Source organism: Cnephaeus nilssonii (assembly GCF_951640355.1).
Source record: "Cnephaeus nilssonii genome assembly, chromosome: 1".
Lineage (NCBI taxonomy): Eukaryota > Metazoa > Chordata > Mammalia > Chiroptera > Vespertilionidae > Cnephaeus > Cnephaeus nilssonii.
The window spans coordinates 2,585,376-2,607,700 of record NC_137072.1 but is presented as its reverse complement, the minus strand read 5'-3'; the positions used below and the strand labels follow the sequence as shown (position 1 = coordinate 2,607,700).

The 22,325-nt window shown below is 41.1% G+C and overlaps 1 protein-coding gene and 1 pseudogene across 11 annotated transcripts in view; one reads left to right on the top strand and one right to left on the bottom strand.

Annotated features, from left to right (window-relative positions):
- MYO9A (myosin IXA) overlaps positions 1 to 22,325 on the bottom strand; it is a 345,415-nt gene that overhangs the window by 195,426 nt on the left and 127,664 nt on the right. For all 10 annotated transcript variants that reach the window (XM_079787689.1, XM_079787686.1, XM_079787691.1 and 7 more), the window contains one exon: positions 2,106 to 2,227. In XM_079787689.1, coding sequence (XP_079643815.1) covers positions 2,106 to 2,227 — 122 coding nt within the window. The remainder of the gene's footprint in view (positions 1 to 2,105; positions 2,228 to 22,325) is intronic.
- LOC307099141 (deubiquitinase OTUD6B-like) lies at positions 7,718 to 8,803 on the top strand (annotated as a pseudogene). The gene has a single exon. The product of its transcript is annotated as a deubiquitinase OTUD6B-like (transcript).

Sequence of the window (22,325 nt, the reverse complement as noted above, 5' to 3'; positions counted from 1 at the left end):
AAGGCACTCTCTTGCACTGCTGGTGGGAATGCAGCCACTGTGGAGAACAGTATGGTGTTTACTCAAAAAATGAAAAATGGAACTTCCATTTGACCCAGTAATCCCACTTATAGGAATATATCCCAGGAAAACAGAAACACCAATCAGAAAGAATATATGTACCCCTATAGTCACAGCAGCACAATTTACAATAGCTAAGATTTGGAAACGGCCTAAATGCCCATCAGCAGAAGAGTGGATTAGAAAACTGTGGTACATCTACACAATGGAATACTATGCTGCTGTCAAAAAGAAGGAATTCTTACCATTTGCAACAGCATGGATGGAACTGGAGAACATTATGCTAAGCGAAATAAGCCAGTCAGAGAAAGATAAGTATCACATGATCTCACTCATTTGTGGAATATAATGAACAACATAAACTGATGAACAAAAATAGAACTGGAGTCACAGAAGCATTGAACAGACTGTCCAACCTATGATGGAAGGCAGGGGGTGAGGGGGTAAGAGATCAACCAAAGGACTTGTATGCATGCATATGAGCATATCCAATGAATACAGATATGGGAGGGGGGGTTGAGGGCATTTGCTTGGGGTGGGGGGCAGTAGGGGAGAGGTCAAATGGGGGGAAAAGGAGACTTATGCAATACATTAAACAACAAAGAATTTAAATTTTAAAAAAAAATAAAACAAAAAATAAAGATGAAAAACAAAGAAACAAAAAAAACTACTTATGGCTGTGGCCAGTGTGGCTTAGTTGGTTGGAGCATCATGATTCCCAGGCAAGGCACATATAGGGGAAGGGAAGGGGGAGAAGGGGGGCACATGGGAGGCAACCAATTGTTTCTCTCTGGGTTCAGTGTCTCTCTCTCTCTCTCTCTCTCTCTCTCTCTCTCTCTCTCGCTCTCTCTCTCCCTCCCTCTCTCTCCCTCTCCCTCTCCCTCTCCCCCTCCCTCTCCCTCTCTCTCTCCCTCTCTCTCTCCCTCTCTTTCATCAATAAAAACGTATCCTTGGATGAGAATTAAAAAACTACCTATGAAGCTTTCCAAAGAAAATATACCAGCGGTAAAGGTACACAAGCAGAGTTAAGAACCACTACCTTACAATTTTATAAGAGATAATATGTTTCAGGGCATATAGGCAAAACAAAAAGCTTTTACACAACTGTGGCCATGAAATTATAATATTTTATAATAACTACATTTTAATCCATTTAGATTTATGTAAATAGTCTAGTAATACAGAGGGTAGCTGTAACTGTCTGCAGTCTCCTTTCCAATATATTTTTCATTCTGCCATATTTACTCTGTATTTCTATACAGCCATTCTTTGTGTTTATGGCTTATCAATAGGGTGACATATAACTTACTATATAAACCAGGTATTCTGAGGGTAAAAGTAGGTACCTTTAATAACTCAACTGGACAACAGTCATAAACTTTAGATTGTCCCACACAAACATGATGTATGAACATCCTACCTATAATAAATCCCCAATATTTTATATCCTAGTTTAATGGGTATAATACTAATTTCCAAATATTTTACTTAAAAGTAATAAAAAACCCACACAATTCTCCATCACTTCAGTTTCTCCAATTCTAAATCTGCCATCTCTTAGCATAATTTAACTATAAATAATACTTTATAGAGCACTGAGAATGCTGTGGAGGATGCCATGTGAAGCTTTCTTTCTGAAGCTTAGAGATTAGTGTAGTACATTGAACAGGATTAACAAAGGATGGTAAATATCTGGCATATATTGTCACTTACCACCTGCACAGTTGTGGCAGTATCACTAATCTATCATGATACATTTTCTACTAAACAGGAAAACAGCAAACACATCTCACATATAACTTGATTCAAGAAGAGAGAAACACACAACAAAATAAATTACGGTAATGCCAACAAATTTAACATCAACGTAACTGTAGAAGAAAAATGGAAAAACATATTTAAGTGAGTTCTATAATAGTGAAGTCCATACAATTTTCCTAGACACACACACACAAAATGCATTTGATAATGTAAGAAGAAAGCTTAGGACTTAGACATGAAAAGCCCAAATGGCCTATGACAAAATGGAAAAGAATTATACTCACTTGCTTTCTTCATCTAAAAGATGGAGCAGTCCTGTTGGTTTCTTGCTAATAAGATTTATGCAACAGGTATTATCTATATAATCTATATTGTGCCAGCTGATACCTTCAGCTCTGTATTCCTCCTAGGAAATAACAAATTAACAATTTATTCATCTTGCAGAAAATAATAGGTATAGGATAATAAGGACTGAAAAACTTTTAACAGGCTTAAAAAAGAATAGTCTAAAGTTTCCTCTTTTAAATCACAAAGACACAAGACAAAATGTATAATTTCAATTTTATAAAATCTTGATACAGTATGTGTCTATTTCCTTTAAAAAGTACATGTAACCAAATTTTTTTGTTAAATCCTACTTGTGATACATTCAGATCAAAATTTCGGGTTAAATTTGTTTTAGACATCCTATCTGATGATTACACTAAGGAAAAATATAAACTAGAGAATCCTAATTTCTCCCATGTGACTATAAATCAACAACAATGAATTTAATAAAACAATGTCTGGGCCAAGTGGAAAACCATCACCTCCAGTGATCACTGATATAAATCATATAGAATTCAAATATACTTGCCTTTAGCAAAATAAAACCCTTAGTATATTTTCCAAAACAAGGTTTCACATTCCATCACTTAAAAATTCAAACCTCAGGCCTTGAGCAACTATTCAAAACCCTCTGACAAAACCCCCACATTCCTTACTAATATTTCTCTGTACTGAAAAATATTATTTTACCCATCCATGAGATGCTTTTACTTTTTGACTATTTTCCAGAAAGATACCCCTGAGAACCCAAGAAGATACGTTTCTATATTACAGGGATATCTAGGCACCAAGAAAATACTATGTTCACATGATGATTTTAGTATTCACTGAAAATACCTGCATACTTCTCTGTAAATATGGTGATTTTATAATTTTATCACTTCTGTATTATTATAATCCTACAAAGAAAAATGACCCTAATATACAGAGGCAACCAATTGATGATAGTTATTCTAACTGGGAAAGCCAAATGCTTAATTCTTTCCTTTTAATTAAAAATTTCACAAGTAAGACAGAGTAGGTATATGCAGTGCTCTCATCTCCTCCCACACCCACATCAAAATTACAACTAAACTATGGAATATACCATCATTGAGAACCGCCTGAACACTAGCTGAACAGAAGTTCTATAACTAAAAATATACAGAAGCAGCCACATCAAGACCAGTAGGAAGGGCAGAGATGCAAAACGGGCTGGTCCCACACCCACGTGTGACAGTTAAAAATCAGAGGGATAAGTCAGCTGCGGAGATCCCTCCTGAGGAGTGAGGGGTTCCAGCCCCATACCAGGCTCCCCAGCCTAAGGTTCCAATGCCAGGAAGAGAAGTCCCATAACTCGGGATTGTGGCTGAGTAAGAGGAAGGGCTGCTGGAGTCCCAGGCATTCCTCTTAAAGGGCCTGTGCACAGATTTTCTCACTGACTCACTTGCTCTGAGTAGCAGTACTGGGGCAGCAACTCAAAAAGCACCAGGGCCATACAGGAAGGAACTGAATAGTCTGATTTCAAAGCAAGGGCTAGAGGAGCAGCTTTCTCTCAGGCAGAAGTGCTGGTAAATGCCACTGTTCCTTTGTTGAGCCCTCCCTCCACCTAGCCTACAGGTAAAGGCCAGTGCCAAGTCTGAGTGTCCATCAACCTGGCTAACACCCTGCCTGTTGATCTCCAGGACGCCACCCCACACAACTTGTGGGCCAACTCAAGCCACTTTTCCATTTAAACAGCCTGTCTCAGCTAGTGCTGGGGACTTTCCTAAAATCTCCCAAAGGTTCACAAACTCCTAAAAAGCAGTAGCTGGTCTCAGAGTACCCCATACTTCTTGTTAAGCCAGGGGTCCTCAAACTTTTTAAACAGGGGGCCAGTTCACTGTCCCTCAGACCGTTGGAGGGCCTGACTATAGTTTAAAAAAAAAAAACTATGAACAAATTCCTATGCACACTGCTAAGTCAGCTGCTAAGCAGGACAGGCAGCGGCGGCAAAAACACCCGGCGGGCCGGATAAATGTCCTCGGCGGGCCGCATGTGGCCCGCGGGCCGTAGTTTGAGGACCCCTGGCCTAAGCCCAGCACTAGTGCCAGCCAGCCTTAGATGGCAGCTTAGATTCTCCCAGGCACCTCCAAGCCAAACACAAGTAGCAACCATTTGCAGATCACTTTGTAAACCATACCACGTGGCCCCAGAATGGCATAGGCAGTGGCTGACCTTGGCCTGCACCAGAGCCCCTCCCAAGCGGCCCCTGAATCTACATACCCGGTGGCTAGCTTCAGACCACAACAGAACACTCAATCTCCTCTACAAATGACTTGCCAAAGGGCAAACTCAGCAGGCACTAGATCCCCACTAACATAAATCTTGCTCCATGGGGTCAGCCCCTGCACAACAGCATCTCTGATGTAATCATGACCACTCCTCGTAGCCAGTCGGCCTGAGGGTAAATCCCTCCCAATGAAGTGCCAACAGCAATCAAGACTCAACTACAATAGTAAGACACACACAACCCACACAAGGGAGCACCTAACTCATGTGACCTGGGAGACTGTGCCACTGGACCTCACAAGACACCTACTACTACATAAGGCTACTCTACCAAGACTGGAAACATAAAAGATCTACCTAATACATAGAAACAAACACAGGTAGGCAGCCAAAATGAGGAGACAAAGAAACATGTCACTAATAATAAAAGAAGAGGAGGAAACTAAAGAAAACTAAACTAAATGGAGACAAATAATCTACCAGATGCAGAGTTTGAAACACTGGTTATAAGATTGCTCAATGAACGCAGGGGAAGAGATGAACTCAATGAGAACTTTAACAAGGAGATAAGAAACATAAAAACGGCAACAAAACATAAAAAAGAACCAGTCAAAAATGAAGAATACAACCACTAAAAATAAAGAATAAATTAGATTAAATGAACAGTAAATTTGATGAAGCAGATGACAGAATCAGCTATTTGGAAGGTAGGGTAGCAGAAAACACCCAATCAAAACAGCAAAAAGAAAAAAAGAATTTTTTAAATGAGGATAGTTTAAGGGACCTCTGGAACAACCTCAAGTGTACCAACATTCATTCGCATCATGAGGGTGTTGGAAGAAGAAGAGAGCAAAGAAATGACAACCTATTTGAAGAAATAATAATGGAAAACTTCCCTAACCTGGAAAAGAAAATAGACACACAAGTCCAGGAAGTTCAGAGTCCCAAACAAGATGAAACCAAATAGACTCACACTAAAATACATCAAAATTAAAATGCCAGAGGTTAGAGACAAAGATAAAATCTTAAAAGCAGCAAGAACCCTAGCCAGTTTGGCTTAGTGGCTAGAGCGTAGCCCTGCAGACTGAAGGATACCGGTTAGATTCTAGTCAAGGGCATATACCTCAGTTGCAGGTTCGATCTGTGGCTCTGGTTTGGGCACATGCAGGAAGCAACCAAGGGCTCTCTCACATCGATATTTCCCTCTCTCTCTCTCTCTCTCTCTCTCTCTCTCTCTCTCTCTCTCTCTTTCTCCCCCCTCCCCCCCATCCCTTCCATTCTCTCTAAAAATCAATGGGAAAATATCCTCAGGTGAGGATTAACAAAAAAATAATTAATTAATTAAAATTAATGAAAAAATATCCTCCGGTGAGGATTAACAATAGATAGATAGATAGATAGATAGATAGATAGATAGATAGATAGATAGCAGCAAGAAAAAGGCACTTAGTGACCTACAAAGGGAGTTCCCATAGATTGTCAGATAATTTCTCAACAAAAACTTTGAAGGCCAGAAGGGATTAGCATAAAACATTCACAGTGAGGAAAAGGAAGAACCTGCAACCAAGATTCCTCTACTCAGTAAGGCTATCATATAGAATTGAAGGATAAATAAAGAGCTTCCCAGATAAGAAAAAGCTAAAGAGGTTCATCACTACCAAATCAGTTTTTACAAAAAGATAAAAAATATGAATAATAAAACAGCAATAACTGCATACCTATTAATTACTTTATAGTTTTTTAGAGAGAAGAAAGGGGTTGGGGGGGGGGGAGAGAGAGAGAGAGAGAGAGAAAGAGAGAGAGAGAGAGACTGATGAGAGAGAGAAACATCGACTGGTTGCCTCTCATACATTCTCTAATCCAAGACCAGACCCAAAACCTAGGTATATGCCCTGACCGGGAATGGAAACCTCAAGCTTTTGAGGGGGTGCTGGAAGCTTTTGCTGGTATAGGACAACACTCCAACCATCTGAGCCACACTAGCCAGGGCTATCAATAATTACTTTAAATGTTAATGGATTAATGGTCCAATCAATAGCCATCGGGTGGCCAAATGGATAAAAATATAAGACCCAAACATACACTGTCTACAGGAGTCCGAATTCAGGTCAAAAGACAAACAAAAACTGAAAATAAAGAGATAGAAAAATATATTTCATGCAAATGGAAACGAATAAAAAGTTGGGGTACCAATATTTATATCAAACAAACAGACATTTAAACAAAGTCTATTACAATAGACAAAGAAGGACCCACCCATTCCACTTCTGGGTATTTATCCTAAGAAAGCCAAAACATGAACTCAAAAAGACATTTGCATCCCTATGTTCACTGCAGCATTATTTACACCTAGAGGCCCGATGCATGAAGATTCGTGCAAGAATGGGCCTTCCTTCCACTGGGTGCCGGCACCGCCTTCGCTCCGGCTGGAGCTGCCTTTCTGCCTTCGCTCCGGCCCAGAGCCGCCTTTCCGCCTTCCCACACTGCCCAGAGGCCCGGAGCAGCTGAGGCGGTACGAAAAGCCTGCGTCATCGCAAGCGTCCCGCCGCTGGCTGCTCGGCGCCTGTGTATGCAAGTTAACCCACCATCTTTGTTGGGTTAATTTGCATATCCACTCCTGATTGGCTGGTGGGTGTCGCAAAGGTACAATTTGCATATTTCTCTTATATTAGTGTAGCTAGCCAAGATAGGGAAGCAACCTCAGTTAACCACTGACAGACAAATCAATAAAGAAGATAGAATATGACTCAGCCATAAAAAAGAACGATACCTTGCCATTTTGACAACACGGATGGACCTAGAGGGTATTATGCTAAGTGAAATGAGTCAGAGAAAGACAAATGTTATATGATTTCACTTATATGTGGAATCTAAAAAAATAAGATAAATGAATAAACAAAACAAAAACTAACTCATAGATACAGAAGATATTTTGATGGTTTCCAGATGAGAGGAGGCTTGGGGGAATGGATGAAAAATGGGAAGGGATTAAAATGTGCAAATTGCCAGTTATAACAATAGTTAGCAGTGGTTCTCAACCTTCCTAATGCCGCGACCCTTTAATACAGTTCCTCATGTTGTGGTGACCCCCAACCATAAAATTATTTTCATTGCTACTTCATAACTGTAATTTTGCTACTGTTAAGAATCGTAATGTAAATATCTGTGTTTTCTGATGGTCTCAGGCGACCCTGCTAGCGGTTCTCAACCTGTGGGTCATGACCCACAGGTTGAGAACCGCTGCTGTAGAGCCTAAGACCATCAGAAGACACAGATATTTACATGACGTATGGTTGGGGGTCACCACAACATGAGGAACTTTATTAAAGGGTCGCGGCATTAGGAAGGTTGAGAACCACTGAGTTAAGGGAATGTAAAGTACAGCACAGGGAATATAGTCAATAATATGGTAATAACTATGTATGGTGCCAGAAAGCTACTAGATTTATCAGGATGATCACTTCATAAGTAGTATCTAGAGTCTCCGTGGAAGGGGTTGATCAAGAGGAGCAGCTGATGAGGAGACATTACAAAGAGGCGGAGTTGCAAGCCAAAATTCAAGGTATGAAGAATGCTGTTCCAAAGAATGACAAAAAGAGGAGGAAGCAACTCAATGAAAATGTTGCTAAGTTGGAAGCAGAAATGGAACAGAAACAGAGAAACTGGAGCAATTTAAGCTAACTTCTAGGGAGAGTAAAATACATTCTGGTGCTGTTAACATTTCAAACTTGGTTCTTGAGAATCAGCCACCTCAGATATCAACAGCACAAAAGAGATGGGACAAAAAAGCTGCACTGGAAAAAGAGCAGAAAGAAAGGATAGCTGAAGCTGAAATTGAGAACTTACATAAAGCTAGATGCATAGAAAGTGAAAAACTTGCTCAAATAATGGCAGCTAGACAGTCAGAAATTAAAGATTCCATCTGATGGCCACTGCATGTAGAGAGTCATTTAAGATCAACTGAAAGAACAGGAATGCCCTCTGACTATAGCTGCCTTCAGTAATTAAACTAAGTATATGCAAAGCCATGTGGACGACTTTCTGCCATTTTTAACAAACCCTAATACAGAAGATACGTATACTTCAGAAGAATTCGGAAAGTACTGTGATGGCATTATATACACAACTGCATGGGGAAGTCAGCTTGAGCTAAAATCTCTATCTCATATTTTACAAACACCAATAAAGATAATACAGGCAGATTCTCCTCCCATTGTAGTTGGCAAAGAGTATCAAAAGAAACCTATTAAGACTTGCATATATGAGATATGCATATGGCTTAGTCAGTGAACAGAGCTACTGGAAATTTCAACTAGTTTACAAAATGTTGCACAATTATATTTTAGTACAGTGTGCCAATATGAATAATTCACAACAAGTGCTAGATTGTTCTAAATGTTACTGAAAAATATAACTACCTTAAATCAGTTTTATGGCAAAGCTTTTAATAGGTTTCTCAAAAAATTGTGTCAGAGATAAACTTTAACCAGTGTCCTCTTAGTGGTATTTTAAAAATACTTATAAGTCCATTGTCAAAAACATCACTCACAGACCAAGATGCAATCCTATCTATATCTATATATATAAAACCCTAAGATGCAAATAGACCGAACGGCAGAACCGAATAACGGAACAACCAATCACTATGATGTGCACTGACCACCAGAGGGGAGTGCGTGGAACATGGCGGGATGGTGGAGCAGGTGAGCCAGGGTGCCAGACCAAGGCAGGGCGCCAGTCGCTGTCATGGGGGGGGGGGGGGGGGGCTCTGGTGTTTACTGAAAATTCTTTGCTCCCACATGCCACAGTCCCACTCAGTGCTTGCACCTGCTGCCAGCTCCAGCCCTGCTCACACCCGCTGCTGGTGCCGGAGCCGCCGCTTACACCCACTGCCAGTGCCCAGTGCCAGCCCTGGCCCCAATCACTCGGCGCCATCAGCAGGTGTGAGCGGCGGCTGCTGGCCCCAATCGCCCCTCAGGGCTTCTTCACCTCCCCCTGCTCCTGAGGGGTGATCGGGGCAGCAGCCGCTGCTCACACCAGCTGACGGCGCCAGCCCCACTCCCTCTGCGCCATCAGCAGATGCGAGCAGGGCGGGCGCTGTCAGCACATGGGAGCAGTGGCACCAAGAGCAGGGCTGCTGGCAGACAAGAGACGGGGGTGGGGGGGTGGGGGGGTGGGGGGGCGGGCGGGAGGGCGCGGCAGGAGGGGCCAGCAGGGGCACAGAGGATGGGCCAAGACCTGCCCCTGTGCCCACGGCAGCCTCGCGGCCCCTAGTTTGCTTATATTTTTATTAATATAGGATCCTGAACATTATGTTGAAATAAATCTTAAATGTTTTTTAAAAAGCTTTCAGTAAAAGCCCTAGCTGGTTTGGCTCAGTGGATAGAACATTGGCCTGCAGACTGAAGGGTCCCAGGTTCGATTCCAGTCAAGGGCACATGCTCAGGTTGTGGGCTCGATCCCCAGTAGGGGTCATGTTAGAGGCAGCCGATCAATAATTCTCTCTCATCATTGATGTTTCTATCTCTCTCTCCCTCTCCCTTCCTCTCTGAAGTCAATTAAAATATATTATTTTTTAAAAAGCTTCCAGTAACCATTTCAGTGTAATTTTTCTTTAAGAAATGAAATGACTCAGTCTTTTTGTCACTGCAATAAAGTGGAAGGGATGGTGATAGCAAATTTAATTAACACTTATAAACTTGATTGCAGTAACCTGGTATTGATGAGATTAATGCTGTGAAGTTTTTTTATGACCCATCAAAATGCAGCTAAGAAGCTTGTTTTAATGACTGAGAATTTAGTTTTGTCTCAATGGTGTGATTTTTTTTTAGATGGGAATCAGATGTTAAGCTTTAAGAGATGGCACAAATTCAAAGGTAAATAGGTGTTCCCTATCAGCTTTGAACCTAAAGAATTACAGATTAGCCTTTTACTTGTGTGTAATGTAAAAAGACGAAACAAAAAATAAATATTAAAAATGAAAAGATCCAACAGATTATTTATAATTCATGTTACTACTTGCTGTTTCTTAAACTTCAGAATGGAATTAATACCATAATTTCTTGATTATTTTCATAACTACACATTTTTACATCTTTGTTGTGTTTTCTCCTTCACTGCTCAGCTGCTTTGCTTTCCTTGCAGATTTTTCCACTAAGGAACAGTTTGGGACCTCTCTTATTATTTAACGTGTACAAGCTGAAGGAGTAGCAATGTAAAAGGGTCCAAGGACAAATTTACTTAAAATCTTTCCTCTTTTCAAATTTGTCTTACAAGATCTTTCTCTTTTTTGCTTCATTCTCTAGGATTAAAAGAAAGTCTTTTTTGTTATTTGTTAGCCTTTTAAGGTCATCTTTCCTTAACTCAAACAAGTATTTGAGAATGATTACATGTATGGATAAAGTCAAAAGCTACTCTTTGGGAGACAAGACTTTATAGTAAAAATCAATATATAATGCTTTATGGTGTGAGTGATTTATCTAGCTCGGATTTCAGGTTACACGTAACAATATTCCTTCTAGGAAAATAGTACTCATCTATACAAATGGGTCTGATAATTTGATATGCAAGGAAGTATTATGTAAATGAGACCTTTTGGTTGAATCTATTTTTCCCCAATTAGAAATAACTAATAACATTTAGCATGAAGTATATAACGTTTGAATTTTTGCTTTCAGAATATAACAAATTTATAGTTAAATATCGGGTTTATAATATTTAAAATGGGCTATCAATCTCATGTGCCTAGCAGGTGATGATGTGGGAAGATGGTCAGCTAGATCAAATAAGTACTACATGAAGGTAGTCTATTTTAAGAAATTAAAAACCATTCTGCCTGTCAGACAAAATATATGCTGAAGGATAACTGTTTTGTAATCCATGATCTGAGTTTTCTTGGAGGTCTGTAATATATAAAATAATGAAATTATAAAATAATAAACACCTTGGCTTTATTTTGAAGTAATCATTACTTTAAAATTAAAAGATAAGCATTCGGAAGTAATAAAACAAGGTATCATGAAACTTAGTTATTATAAATTCCATCTATATTTAAAGTATTGGAAAATACCTTAATGGTAGTTTATTTTTTTCCTGACAAGTGTCATTTTCTTGATTATAGGTTTATTTCTATTTTTATTATTTTTAAACTAGAGGCCCGGTGCATGAAATTCATGCACGGGTAGGGCCCCTAGGCCTGGCCAGTGATCAGGGCCGATCTGTGGGGCGACCAGCAGGGCGATCAGGGAGGCCCCCGCTGGCACCCGCCTTGGCTGGCCTGGGGCCTGCGGGCTGGGGCAGCTCCTGTGTAGAGCATCTGCCCCCTGGTGGTCAGTGCACGTCATAGTGACCAGTCATTCCACAGGTCGTTCCGCCGTTTGGTCGATTTGCATATTAGGCTTTTATTATATAGGCTAGTCCATATGGTTATAAACAACATTTGTTAGCTTCTGTTCTTTCATAAAACTTCACGTAAAAAATCATTTTAGCTGTAACCTAAAATGGAAGTCTTTAAAAAATGGCAGATGTTAACTTAAAAGCAGATATACTAATTTAGTTTTTGCTGTATAATGATAATCTAATGGAAATTTCATAAGTTTTCCTTTGTCCTAACTCAAAAAGTATGTTGGATTTCTGAAATATGTGTTAAGCCAAGAATTTTATCCATATGTTTACAACTTGTATAAAGCAAAAAGGAGTGTGTATACTAACTATAGCGAGCAATATAGCTTTGTTCATATTATCTGTTTGCCAGAAGAATAAAAGAAGAATTAATTTTTTTAAATGTCCAATTATTGTTGTACACCTGAAATTAATATAGTATTACACATGTCAACTGTAATTTAAAAATAAAGTATTTAAAAAGTGTGTTTTTTTCACAAGTGGTGCTAATAAAGTTTTTTCCCAATTCTTCTTTTTTATAGGATGGTTAACAAGTGTACTAACGTAGTATGAACATATGAACTTTTATAGACAGCACTAGCGGTCCAAAATCCCAACTCATCCCCTCTTTCCAAAGACGAAGAATCTTGCCCCTTAACTATTATCCTAACTTCTGATACCACTGACAAGACTCACCTCTTTAAAAATATTATGTAAATAAAATCATACAATACATATTCTTTTTATCTGGCTTTTTTTTTTTTTACTCAGCATTATGTTTCAGAGACACATCCATACTATAGGATTCATTCATTTTAACTGCTGTAGGGCAGAGGTTGCTGAACACATTTGCTCATTTATACATTACCTATGGCTGCTTCCTCAATATAACAGCAAAGTTGAGACCATATAGACCCAAAAACCTAAGACTTACTTAGCTGGTCCTTTACAGGAAAAGTATACCAAAATCTGCTACAGAGCATTAATTCTCACACTTGAATGTGCAGCCCTGGCTGGGTAGCTCAATTAGTTAGAGCATCATCCTGATACACACATCACCTATGGCTGCTTCCTCAATATAACAGCAAAGTTGAGACCATATAGACCCAAAAACCTAAGACTTACTTAGCTGGTCCTTTACAGGAAAAGTATACCAAAATCTGCTACAGAGCATTAATTCTCACACTTGAATGTGCAGCCCTGGCTGGGTAGCTCAATTAGTTAGAGCATCATCCTGATACACCAAGGTTGTGGGCGGTTTTAATCCCTTGTCAGGGCACATACAGGAAACAACCAATGAATGCATAAAGTGGAACAACAAATTGATGCCTCTCTCTCTCTCTCTTCCCCCCCACTTCCCTCCCTTCCTTTTTCTTTCTAACAATCTATATATACAAAACCCTAATATGCAAATAAACCGAATGGCAGGACAACCAAAAAACCGAACAGCCAGTCGCTATGACGTGGCTGACAAGCAGGGGTCAGCAGCAGGCGGCAAAGCACAGAACATGGCGGACGTCAGCCGCAGTGGGATGGTTTAAGAGGTGAAAGGGGGCGCCAGACCAAGACGGGGCACCGGTCGCTGTCATTGGGGCAAGCCTCTGGTGGTTACTAAAAATTCTTTGTTCCCGCGTGCTGCGGTCCCGCCCAGCACTTGCACCTGCTGCCGGCACCAGTCCCGCTTGCACCCACTGCCGGCACGGGAGCCACTGCTCCCACCTGCTGCCGGTGCCCTGCGCTGGCCCCAATAACTTGGCACCATCAGCGGGTGCAAGCAGCAGCTGCCGGCTCCGATCGCCCCTCAGGGCTTCTCCCCCTCCCCCTGCTCCTGAGGGGCAATCAAGGCCGGCAGCCACCTCTCGCACCCGCTGCCAGCGATGGCCCCACTCGCACCCACTGCCAGCACCAGAGCCACCACTCACACCCGATAATGGCTCTAGCCCTGCTCACACCTGCTGCTGGCCCCGGCCCCAATCGCTCCGCACTGTCAGCAATGCAAGCAGGGCTGATGCGGTCAGTGCGTGGGACTGCTGGCAGACAGGGGGCCGCGAGGGGCCAGGCAGGGGCACGTAGGATGGGCCGAGACCACGGCCCACCGTTTTCAGTTCTTTCCAAGGTGCACGAATTCGTGCACTGGGCCCGTAGTCCATTAATAAATAAATAAAAAACTTTAATGTACAACAGAATCACGTGGAGAGCTTATTAAAACCAGACTGCTGCCCTAGCTGGTTTTGCTCAGTGGACAGAGCTTAGGCCTGAGGACTGAAGTGTCACAGGTTGATCAGGGCACATGCAGGAGGCATCCAATCTGTTTTTCTTTCCCTCTGTCTCTCCACCTCCCTTCCACTCTCTCTAAAAATCAATGGAAAAATTTCCTCGGGTAAGGATTAACAAAAATATACAATAAAACACAGACTGCTGGGACCCATGCCCAGAATTTCTGAAGTAGGTATAGGGAGGAGTCCAATAGTTGCATTCCTAACAAGTTCCTTGGAAATGCTGATGCTACCAGTAGGATTAAGGGAAGAACAAAACTTTTGAGAACCAATTCTGTAGAATATTTACATGCAATTTATTCCCCCATTGCACTGTCGATAGACATTACAGATACTCCCAATTTTTGGTCATTAAAAATGCTATTTTGAATATTTCTGTACAAAACCTTCGGTGTGCATTTATATGCATTCTAAGTGTGAAAACACAGGCTTATAAACTACACCAGTATAACTTTAGCAGATAGTGCCAAAAAAACTTTCTAAAGTAGTTGTACCAATTTATGCACCCACCACCAGTACAGGGGACTTCCTCATGCACAGTACTTATCTAATACTTGTATTATCAGTCTTTTTCATTTTAATCATTCTGGTGAATGCCAACGGGTATCTCATTGTGGTTTTAATTTTTATTTCCCTGATGACTAATAAAGTATGAAATCTTTTCCATGTTCACTGCTCAGTTGGGTGTCATCACATGCCTATACTCCTCTATAATAAAAGCCTAATATGCTAAGTGTCTGGTTGACCAGTTGGCCATTCAACCAATCAAAGTGTAATATGCTAATGGTATGCTAAGGTCGCTCAACTGCTTGCTATGATGTGCATTGACCATCAGGGGCAGACAGTCGACTGGTTGACCAGTCGCTATGATGTGCACTTACCATCAGGGGGCAAACGCTCCAACTGGTAGGTTAGCTTGCTGCTGGAGTCCGGCCAATCGGGACTCAGCAAGATGGGCCGGACACGCCCTGGAGCCCTCCTGCAGTCCTTCCCTGGCTGGCCAACTTCCCGTATCTCTCCTCAGCCCTGATTGTGCACCGGTAGGGTCCCTCGGCCTGACCTGCACCCTCTCGCAATCCAGGACCCCTGGGGGATTTCAGAGAGCCAGTTTCAGCCCGATCCCGCAGGCCTCTAGTGTTTACGATAAAAACTCTGAGGAAACATTCTTCCTTATTCTCAATCTTAGAGGGAAAGCATTCAGTTTGTTTCAATTAACTATATTACCATTTTGTGAATGCCCTTTATCAGAAAGTTCCCTTCTATACCTAGTTTGCTAAGGTGTTTTTTTTAACATATATAATTTTATCAAATGCTTTTTATACTTCTATTGAGATCATCATGGGGTTTTTTTCTTCATTTTGTTAACAGATGAATTAAATTGATTGATGGTTAGATGTTAACTCACACTGGAAAAGAACTCCACTTGGTTCTGATGTATTACCCTTTTATATATCTTGCTGAATTTAGTTTACTGATTTTGTCTAAAGTTTTGGAATCTATATTTACAAGTTTTACTGACCTTAAATTTATTTTTTTAAATCCTCACCTGAGGATATGTTTATTGATTTTAGAGAGAGGGAGAGAGAAAAATATCGATGTGAGAGAGAAACATTGATAGGCTGCCTCTCACATGCAGCTCTGCCAGGGACTTGAACACGCAACCTAGGTATGTGCCCTGACTAGGAATTAAACCCATGACATTTTGGTGTATGGGACAACGTTCCCATAAACTTTAGCCACACAAGCCAAGGCAATTTCCACTTCTAATATCCTTTAAAGATTTGGGTATCAATGTTGTCCTGGCTCCCTAAAATACATTGAATTGTCACTTTTTATCTATTTCACAAAACTATTTATGTCAAACTAATCTTCTTTTGTGTTGGTAGAATTCACCAGTGAAGCCATCTTGGCTTACAGTGTTCTTTATAAAAAGATTTTTAATTATATATTCAATTTCTTTAATAGTTATAGACACAAATTTTGTATTGCTTATATGTCAGTTCTGAAAATGGTTTTTTCCCTATCATCTGGTAAGTCTACTTAAAAACATAAAGTTGTTTTAACTATTGGAGTCTCAACTTGTGGAGGTTACCAGGGAGCTCCTCCTTGCTCTTGAATCTGTTCAGTATCTCACACTTCAAGCTGGACTCTTTCTGAATCAGCAGCCCTTTACCATAATAGAAAAGTCCATAAATAATGGGCTCATCTCTCTGGATTTCCTTCTTACAGATCTAAGCACAGTAAAATTTTACTTATTTGAAGGTATTCCAATGCCTTCAAATATACTTTGTTCAGTTTTTTCAGGTGTCCTCAAGGCAAGTTTAGTGAAAATTACCTAGTTTGACATCCATCTCCAGAAGTGGGATAGACAGAAGAAAAACTCACCAGATTATGAAATCCTCAAGTAAGATCCCTGGCACTCTAAATTTTCTATTTTCAATGCCTAGCACAGTGCCTGACACAATTATTTTTCAATTTATTGATGAATCAATGACCTGGAGGACAATTCTGAGCAAGTAAAGAGAATAAGAAGAGAGCACTATTACAAATGACATACACTGATTTGAAATATCACAGAAACCTCTTTTGTTCTGTCTCTTATTCCACATTTTCTCTACTAAAACTCTGATTCAGGACTCAATCACTCACCCACACTACTTCAACTGGCTCATATACGTGGCTCATATGTGATGTCCTTTTTTCTAGTTCACCTCTCTTCAATCCATCTCCCATAGTTCCAATTCAAATCCACCACTAAGTATATTTCAAATGTCTCATCATTCTCTAAAATTCTAATTTTCTCTTCATGATATATAAGGCTCACAACTATCTGAACTTAGGCTATTTCATCAAACTTACCTTTCTTCCTGCCTGCATTCTTTATTTTATACCCTATATTTTAGCTACATTGATTCAGTTCATCAAAAGTGCTATGTCATTTTATATCAAAGTTTTAAGGAATTGTTACCTTTGTTTAAAATATCTTTTTCCCATTGACAATCTGGGAAACTCAACCTTCCATTCAAAACTATGTTCCAGAATCATCCCTGGGAAATCTTTGCAGACTTTCAGGAAGTTCTAATCAACTTCCTTCTTTATATCACTACTTTACCTTATATCTAACTATAGCATTTACTATCCTACATGACAATTACTACATCCTGTGTGCCTATGTACTAGTTTTAAACAAAATGTAAAGGTGAACATTCGTAATCAAGATTTTCAAGATGTTTTCTCCCAAAGAATATTTTATACTTTTCTATTTCTATCTCCATTTAAAATTTTTTTATCTACTTAACTGATTTATATTCAATAGAATTTAACAAATAATCACTGGGTACCCATCTCATACCAGGTACCACTGATAAATATAATCCCAGCAAATCCATTTTAAGAGAAAAACTTGAGGAGAGAAAGAATAAAATAGATGAGATGGCAAATAGATGTAAGGTTTCTAAACTTTCCAGAAGTAACATTGAAACACAATTACATTACATCACAAATTACAGAAGAGAATACTGAGACTTGAAAGAAAATAGAGATATGCCTTAGAATCTGTGTCTTCTGATCCATAGTTCCAACACATTACCCAAACTTATGATATTCAGAGTAGCAAATCAATGAGAATCACCCACCCCCAAGTAGTTATGAACACATTTTCCATGAACTCTAAGGTTTTCTTTTTATAGATGTTTTTAGGTAAGGCATTTCTTGTGACTCCTCCATGTCTAATCTAGACTTCTATAGAAAAGGTAAGAATAATTTCAGTTCACAATAACAGAATAAATGTCTTCTTCAAAAACAATTTAACCAGTCTTCTGGTTGTTTCCTCTTTTTAAACAGATATGTATTTTGTTATTGCTTGCAGAGAGGAAGGGAGAGAGAGAGAGAGAAACATCAGTGATGAGAGAGAATCATTAATCAGATGCCTCCTGCATGCCCCACACGGGGGATCCAGTTCGCAACCTGGGCATGTTCCCTGACCAGGAATTGAACCATAACCTCCTGGTTCATAGGTCGATACTCAACCAATGAGCCACACCAGCCAGCACCAGTCTTCTGTTTAATGATCCACAGAGCAAGTGGTGCTTTGCTTTTTAAAGTACAGAACACATCAACTAAATGCAATCATTTGCTCCCCCAACACATATACCCATTTGCAAGAGATAAAAATACTAATTTGGCATGATCTAGTTAAAAGAACACTGGACTGTTAAAAGACCAACCCAGCTCAGCTTCTGATTAAAAGCAAAAATTATGGAACCAGAGTCTTAAGGATTGAATACTTGCTTTAGGCATCACCTGTAAAACTAGAATAAAAATATTAGGACCTGCTTAAGAAAGAGCAGGCACTACATAATGCTAGCTACTATTATAGCAAACAATACTATCTTTTTTTGTTCTTGTTGTTAATCCTCACCTGAGGATATCTATTTTTTCCATTGATTTTTAGAGAGAGTAGAAGGGGTGGAGGGGAGAAAGAGACAGAGATAGAGACAGAGACAGAGACAGAGACAGAGGCAGAGACAGAGAGAGAGAGAGAGAGAGAGAGAGAGAGAGAGAGAGACCCCGCTGTGAAAGAGCATATTGATTGGTTGTCTCCCGCATATGCCTGGACCAGGACCAGGGGCAGGGATCAAACATGCCAACCCATGTACGTGGCCTTGACTGGGAATCAAACCCACCAACCTTCAGTGTGCAGGCCGGCACTCTAACCACTGCGAAACATCAGCCAGGGTGTAATAATTATACCATCTTTAAAAATATATATTTATTGTTAAGATTATTATAGCTGTACCTCTTTTTTCCCCTCAATGCCCCCCTCCACGCGTGGTTCCCGCCAAGCCCCAGGCCTTTGCCACCCTATTGTCTGTGTCTATAGGTAATGCATATATTCATATAAGACCTTTGTTTAATCTCTTCCCGCCCCCCTCCTACTCCCCTTACTTCTGAGCATCATCAGTTTGTTCCATTTCCATGCCTCTGATTCTATTTTATTCACCAGTTTATTCTGTTCATTAGATTTCTTATTCATTTGATTTTTATATTCAACTAGAGGCCCGGTGCATGAAAATTCATGCCCTGGAGTGGGGGTCCCTCAGCCTGGCCTGCCCCCTCTCACAGTCCGGAAGCCCTCAGGGGCTATCAGGGGAAGGCAACGCCCCCATCACACCTCTGCTGCTGCCACTGTCGGCAGTGCAAGCCTCTGCCGGCCCTGGTTACCTGAGCCTCGGGCTCCCTGGGTGGCTAGGCAACTGTCATCCGAGGCTTGCCTGCACCTTGGGATGGCCCTGGGTGGCTGGGGGGCTGAGGGGACTGGGAGACTCCAGAGGAAGGCATGCGGAGCAGCCGGACCTGCCTGGTGGCGAGCCCGGCAGTGCCGTGCGCCTGCCGCCCCGGGCAGGGCTGAGGGGACTGGTCACCGCCATCTTGTGGCTGTGGGTGCCGCCATCTTTGAGGGCGTGGCAGTCAATTAGCATATCCCCTCCTTATTGGCTGTGGGCACCGCCATCTTTGTGAGAGCGTGACTGTCAGTTAGCATATTTCCTCTTTATTAGACAGGATTGTAGATAGGTATGTATTTTGCCATTTTGTTGTTCATATTTTTGAACCTTCTCTTTTTCTTCTTCTTCTTCTTCTTAAAGAATACCCTTCAACATTTCATATAATACAGGTTTGGTGGTGATGAACTCCTTTAGCTTTTTCTTGTCTGTGAAGCTCTTTATCTGACCTTCAATTCTAAATGATAGCTTTGCGGGGTAGAGTAATCTTGGTTGTAGGTTCTTGTTATCCACCACTTTGAATATTTCCTGCCACTCCCTTCTGGCCTGCATGGTTTCTGTTGAGAAATCAGCTGACAGTCGCATGGGCATTCCCTTGTATGTAACTAACTGCTTTTCTCTTGCTGCTTTTAAGATTCTATCTTTGTCTTTTGCCCTTGGCATTTTAATTATGATGTGGTCCTCTTTGGGTTCCTCTTATTTGAGACTCTCTGTACTTCCTGGACTTGTAAGTCTATTTCTTTCACCAAGTAGGGGAAGTTTTCAATATCTTGCTCTCTCTCTTCTTCTAGCACCCCCATAATGTGAATGCTGGTAAGCTTGAAGTTGTCCCAGAGGCTCCTTACACTATCTTCATATTTTTGGATTCTTTTTTCTTTTGCTCTTCTGGTTGGGTGTTTCTTGCTTCCTCATATTTCAAATTGTTGATTTGATTCTCAGAATCCTCTATTCTTGTGTTGAATCCCTGTATATTATTCTTTATTTCAATCAGTGTATGCTTAATTTCTGACTGGTTCTTTTCCATTTTTCTGGAGATTCCTAGAAGATTCTTGAGTAACCTTATAACTGTGGTTTTGAACTCTATATCCAATAGTTTGCTTTCTTCCATTTCTCTCATTTGTGACAAGTTTCTTTGTCTCTGCATTTTGGCTGCTTCCCTGTGTTTGTTTCTATGTATTGGGTAGAGCTGTTATGTCTCCTTGAGTTGGTAGAGTGGCCTTATGTAGTAGGTGTCCTATAGGGCCCAGTGGCTCAGCTTCCCCAGTCACCTGAGCTGGGAGCTCTAGGTGCAACCCTTTGTGGGCTGTGAGCACAGTCTTGTTGTAGTTGAGACTTGATTGCTGTTGTTGTCACTTGGAGGAACTGACCTCCAGGCCAATTGGCTATGAAGACTAGCTGCAACTACAGTGGGAGAGCTGCTGTGCAGTAGACTGGCTTCAATGGAGCAGGACTTGCTTCAATGGGGCTTTGGTGCTCACTGAGTCTGCCCCTTGAATGTATCACTTATGGATGTGAAGAGTTGTAATCTGGTATGCTCTCACACTGACCACTGGGTAGTACCCTCGCTCTTGGGACTCCAGGGAGGTGCAAAGTCAATCATTGCCTGGGGCTACCCAGCAGGAGCTACAGAGAGATCTGCAGATTCCTTCTCTTTGTATTGGGTTTGGAAATGCCCAGATGAGGCCCAGCTATGAAGTAAGGCAGGCTGGTGCTGGTGCTGGTGCCAGGTCTTGGGCCTTTTATTGATAGGTTTGGGGCTCCCTGACTCAGCTTCAGTTTGTTTGAGAGATTTTAGCCTGAGCAAAAACAGACCATTCATAGCCACTGCACACAGCTTGGATAGGGTTATAAATTGGATGAGGCGGGGTCTTAGTGAATCACCAGGGTGGAGCAAACAAAAATGGCTACCAGTCAGCCTTGGGACAGGGGAGGTCCCAGCATAGGAACAATGATCCCTGCGAACACCTCAATCTGGGAGAAAGCCACCCCCAAGTTCCTGCCCCATGCCAGACAATCCAGTTCCTCCTCATATGTGTTTGTGTCCCCCAAAGCCTCTCCCTGGTGCTGGAACTCATAGGAAGCAGGACGTTGTAAGTTCAGTTCGTAGTGCTAGACTTTTAAGAGGAACAGCTGGGTCTCCAGCAGCCTCTGTGTCACTGAGCCCCAATCCACACTGGTTTTTACAGCCGAAGTTCTTACTGCCCACAGGGATTTCTTTTCCCAGCTCTGGGACCCTGGGCTGGGGTTTTGGTGTGGGCCTGGGACCCCTTGCTCCTCTGCGCAGCCTCTACAGATTAAAAAAGTGGCACACCTGGGTGCCAGACCAGCCCATTCCAAGCCTCTGCACCTCCTACCAGTCTCAGTGTGCTTTCTTCTTTACTCCTCTAGTTGTAGGACTTCCATTCAGCCAGCAGCGGTTCTGGATGATGGTTATTCTATATTTTAGTTGTAATTTTGATGTGGTTGTGGGAGGTGGTGAGTACAGGCGTTTACTACACTGACATCTTATTGTCAGTCAATACTATCTTTTAATTGCTCTATTGACTAGTCTAGCTAAAAAGTCATGTGTTTAAGAACTTCAAGCATTCAAAATAACCAGACCAATGTTGCTTGTGCAACTGTTAATCAGTCCTTATAACCCTTTAAGCAAAATAGAAGTTGGACAGAGGTCAACAAAACCTTGATAAAAGATTTTTTTTTTTCTGTTTTATAGACCTGTTGTGGTCTTTCTGTTCATTTCATTATTTTAAATTATTAATTTGAGAGAGGAAAGAAGGAAGGGAGAAACAGAGAGGGAGAGGAAGAGTGGGAGAGAGAAAGAGAGAAATAGAGAGAGAGAGAGAGGATGAACTCAAAACCTTGGTGTACCGGGATGATACGATCTAACCAACTGAGCTACCAAGCCAGGGGTGTTCATTTCATTTCTTCACCATTCCCTTAAGCCAAATATAAATTCTGATTCTGCCTATGTCCTCATACATAAACTGAA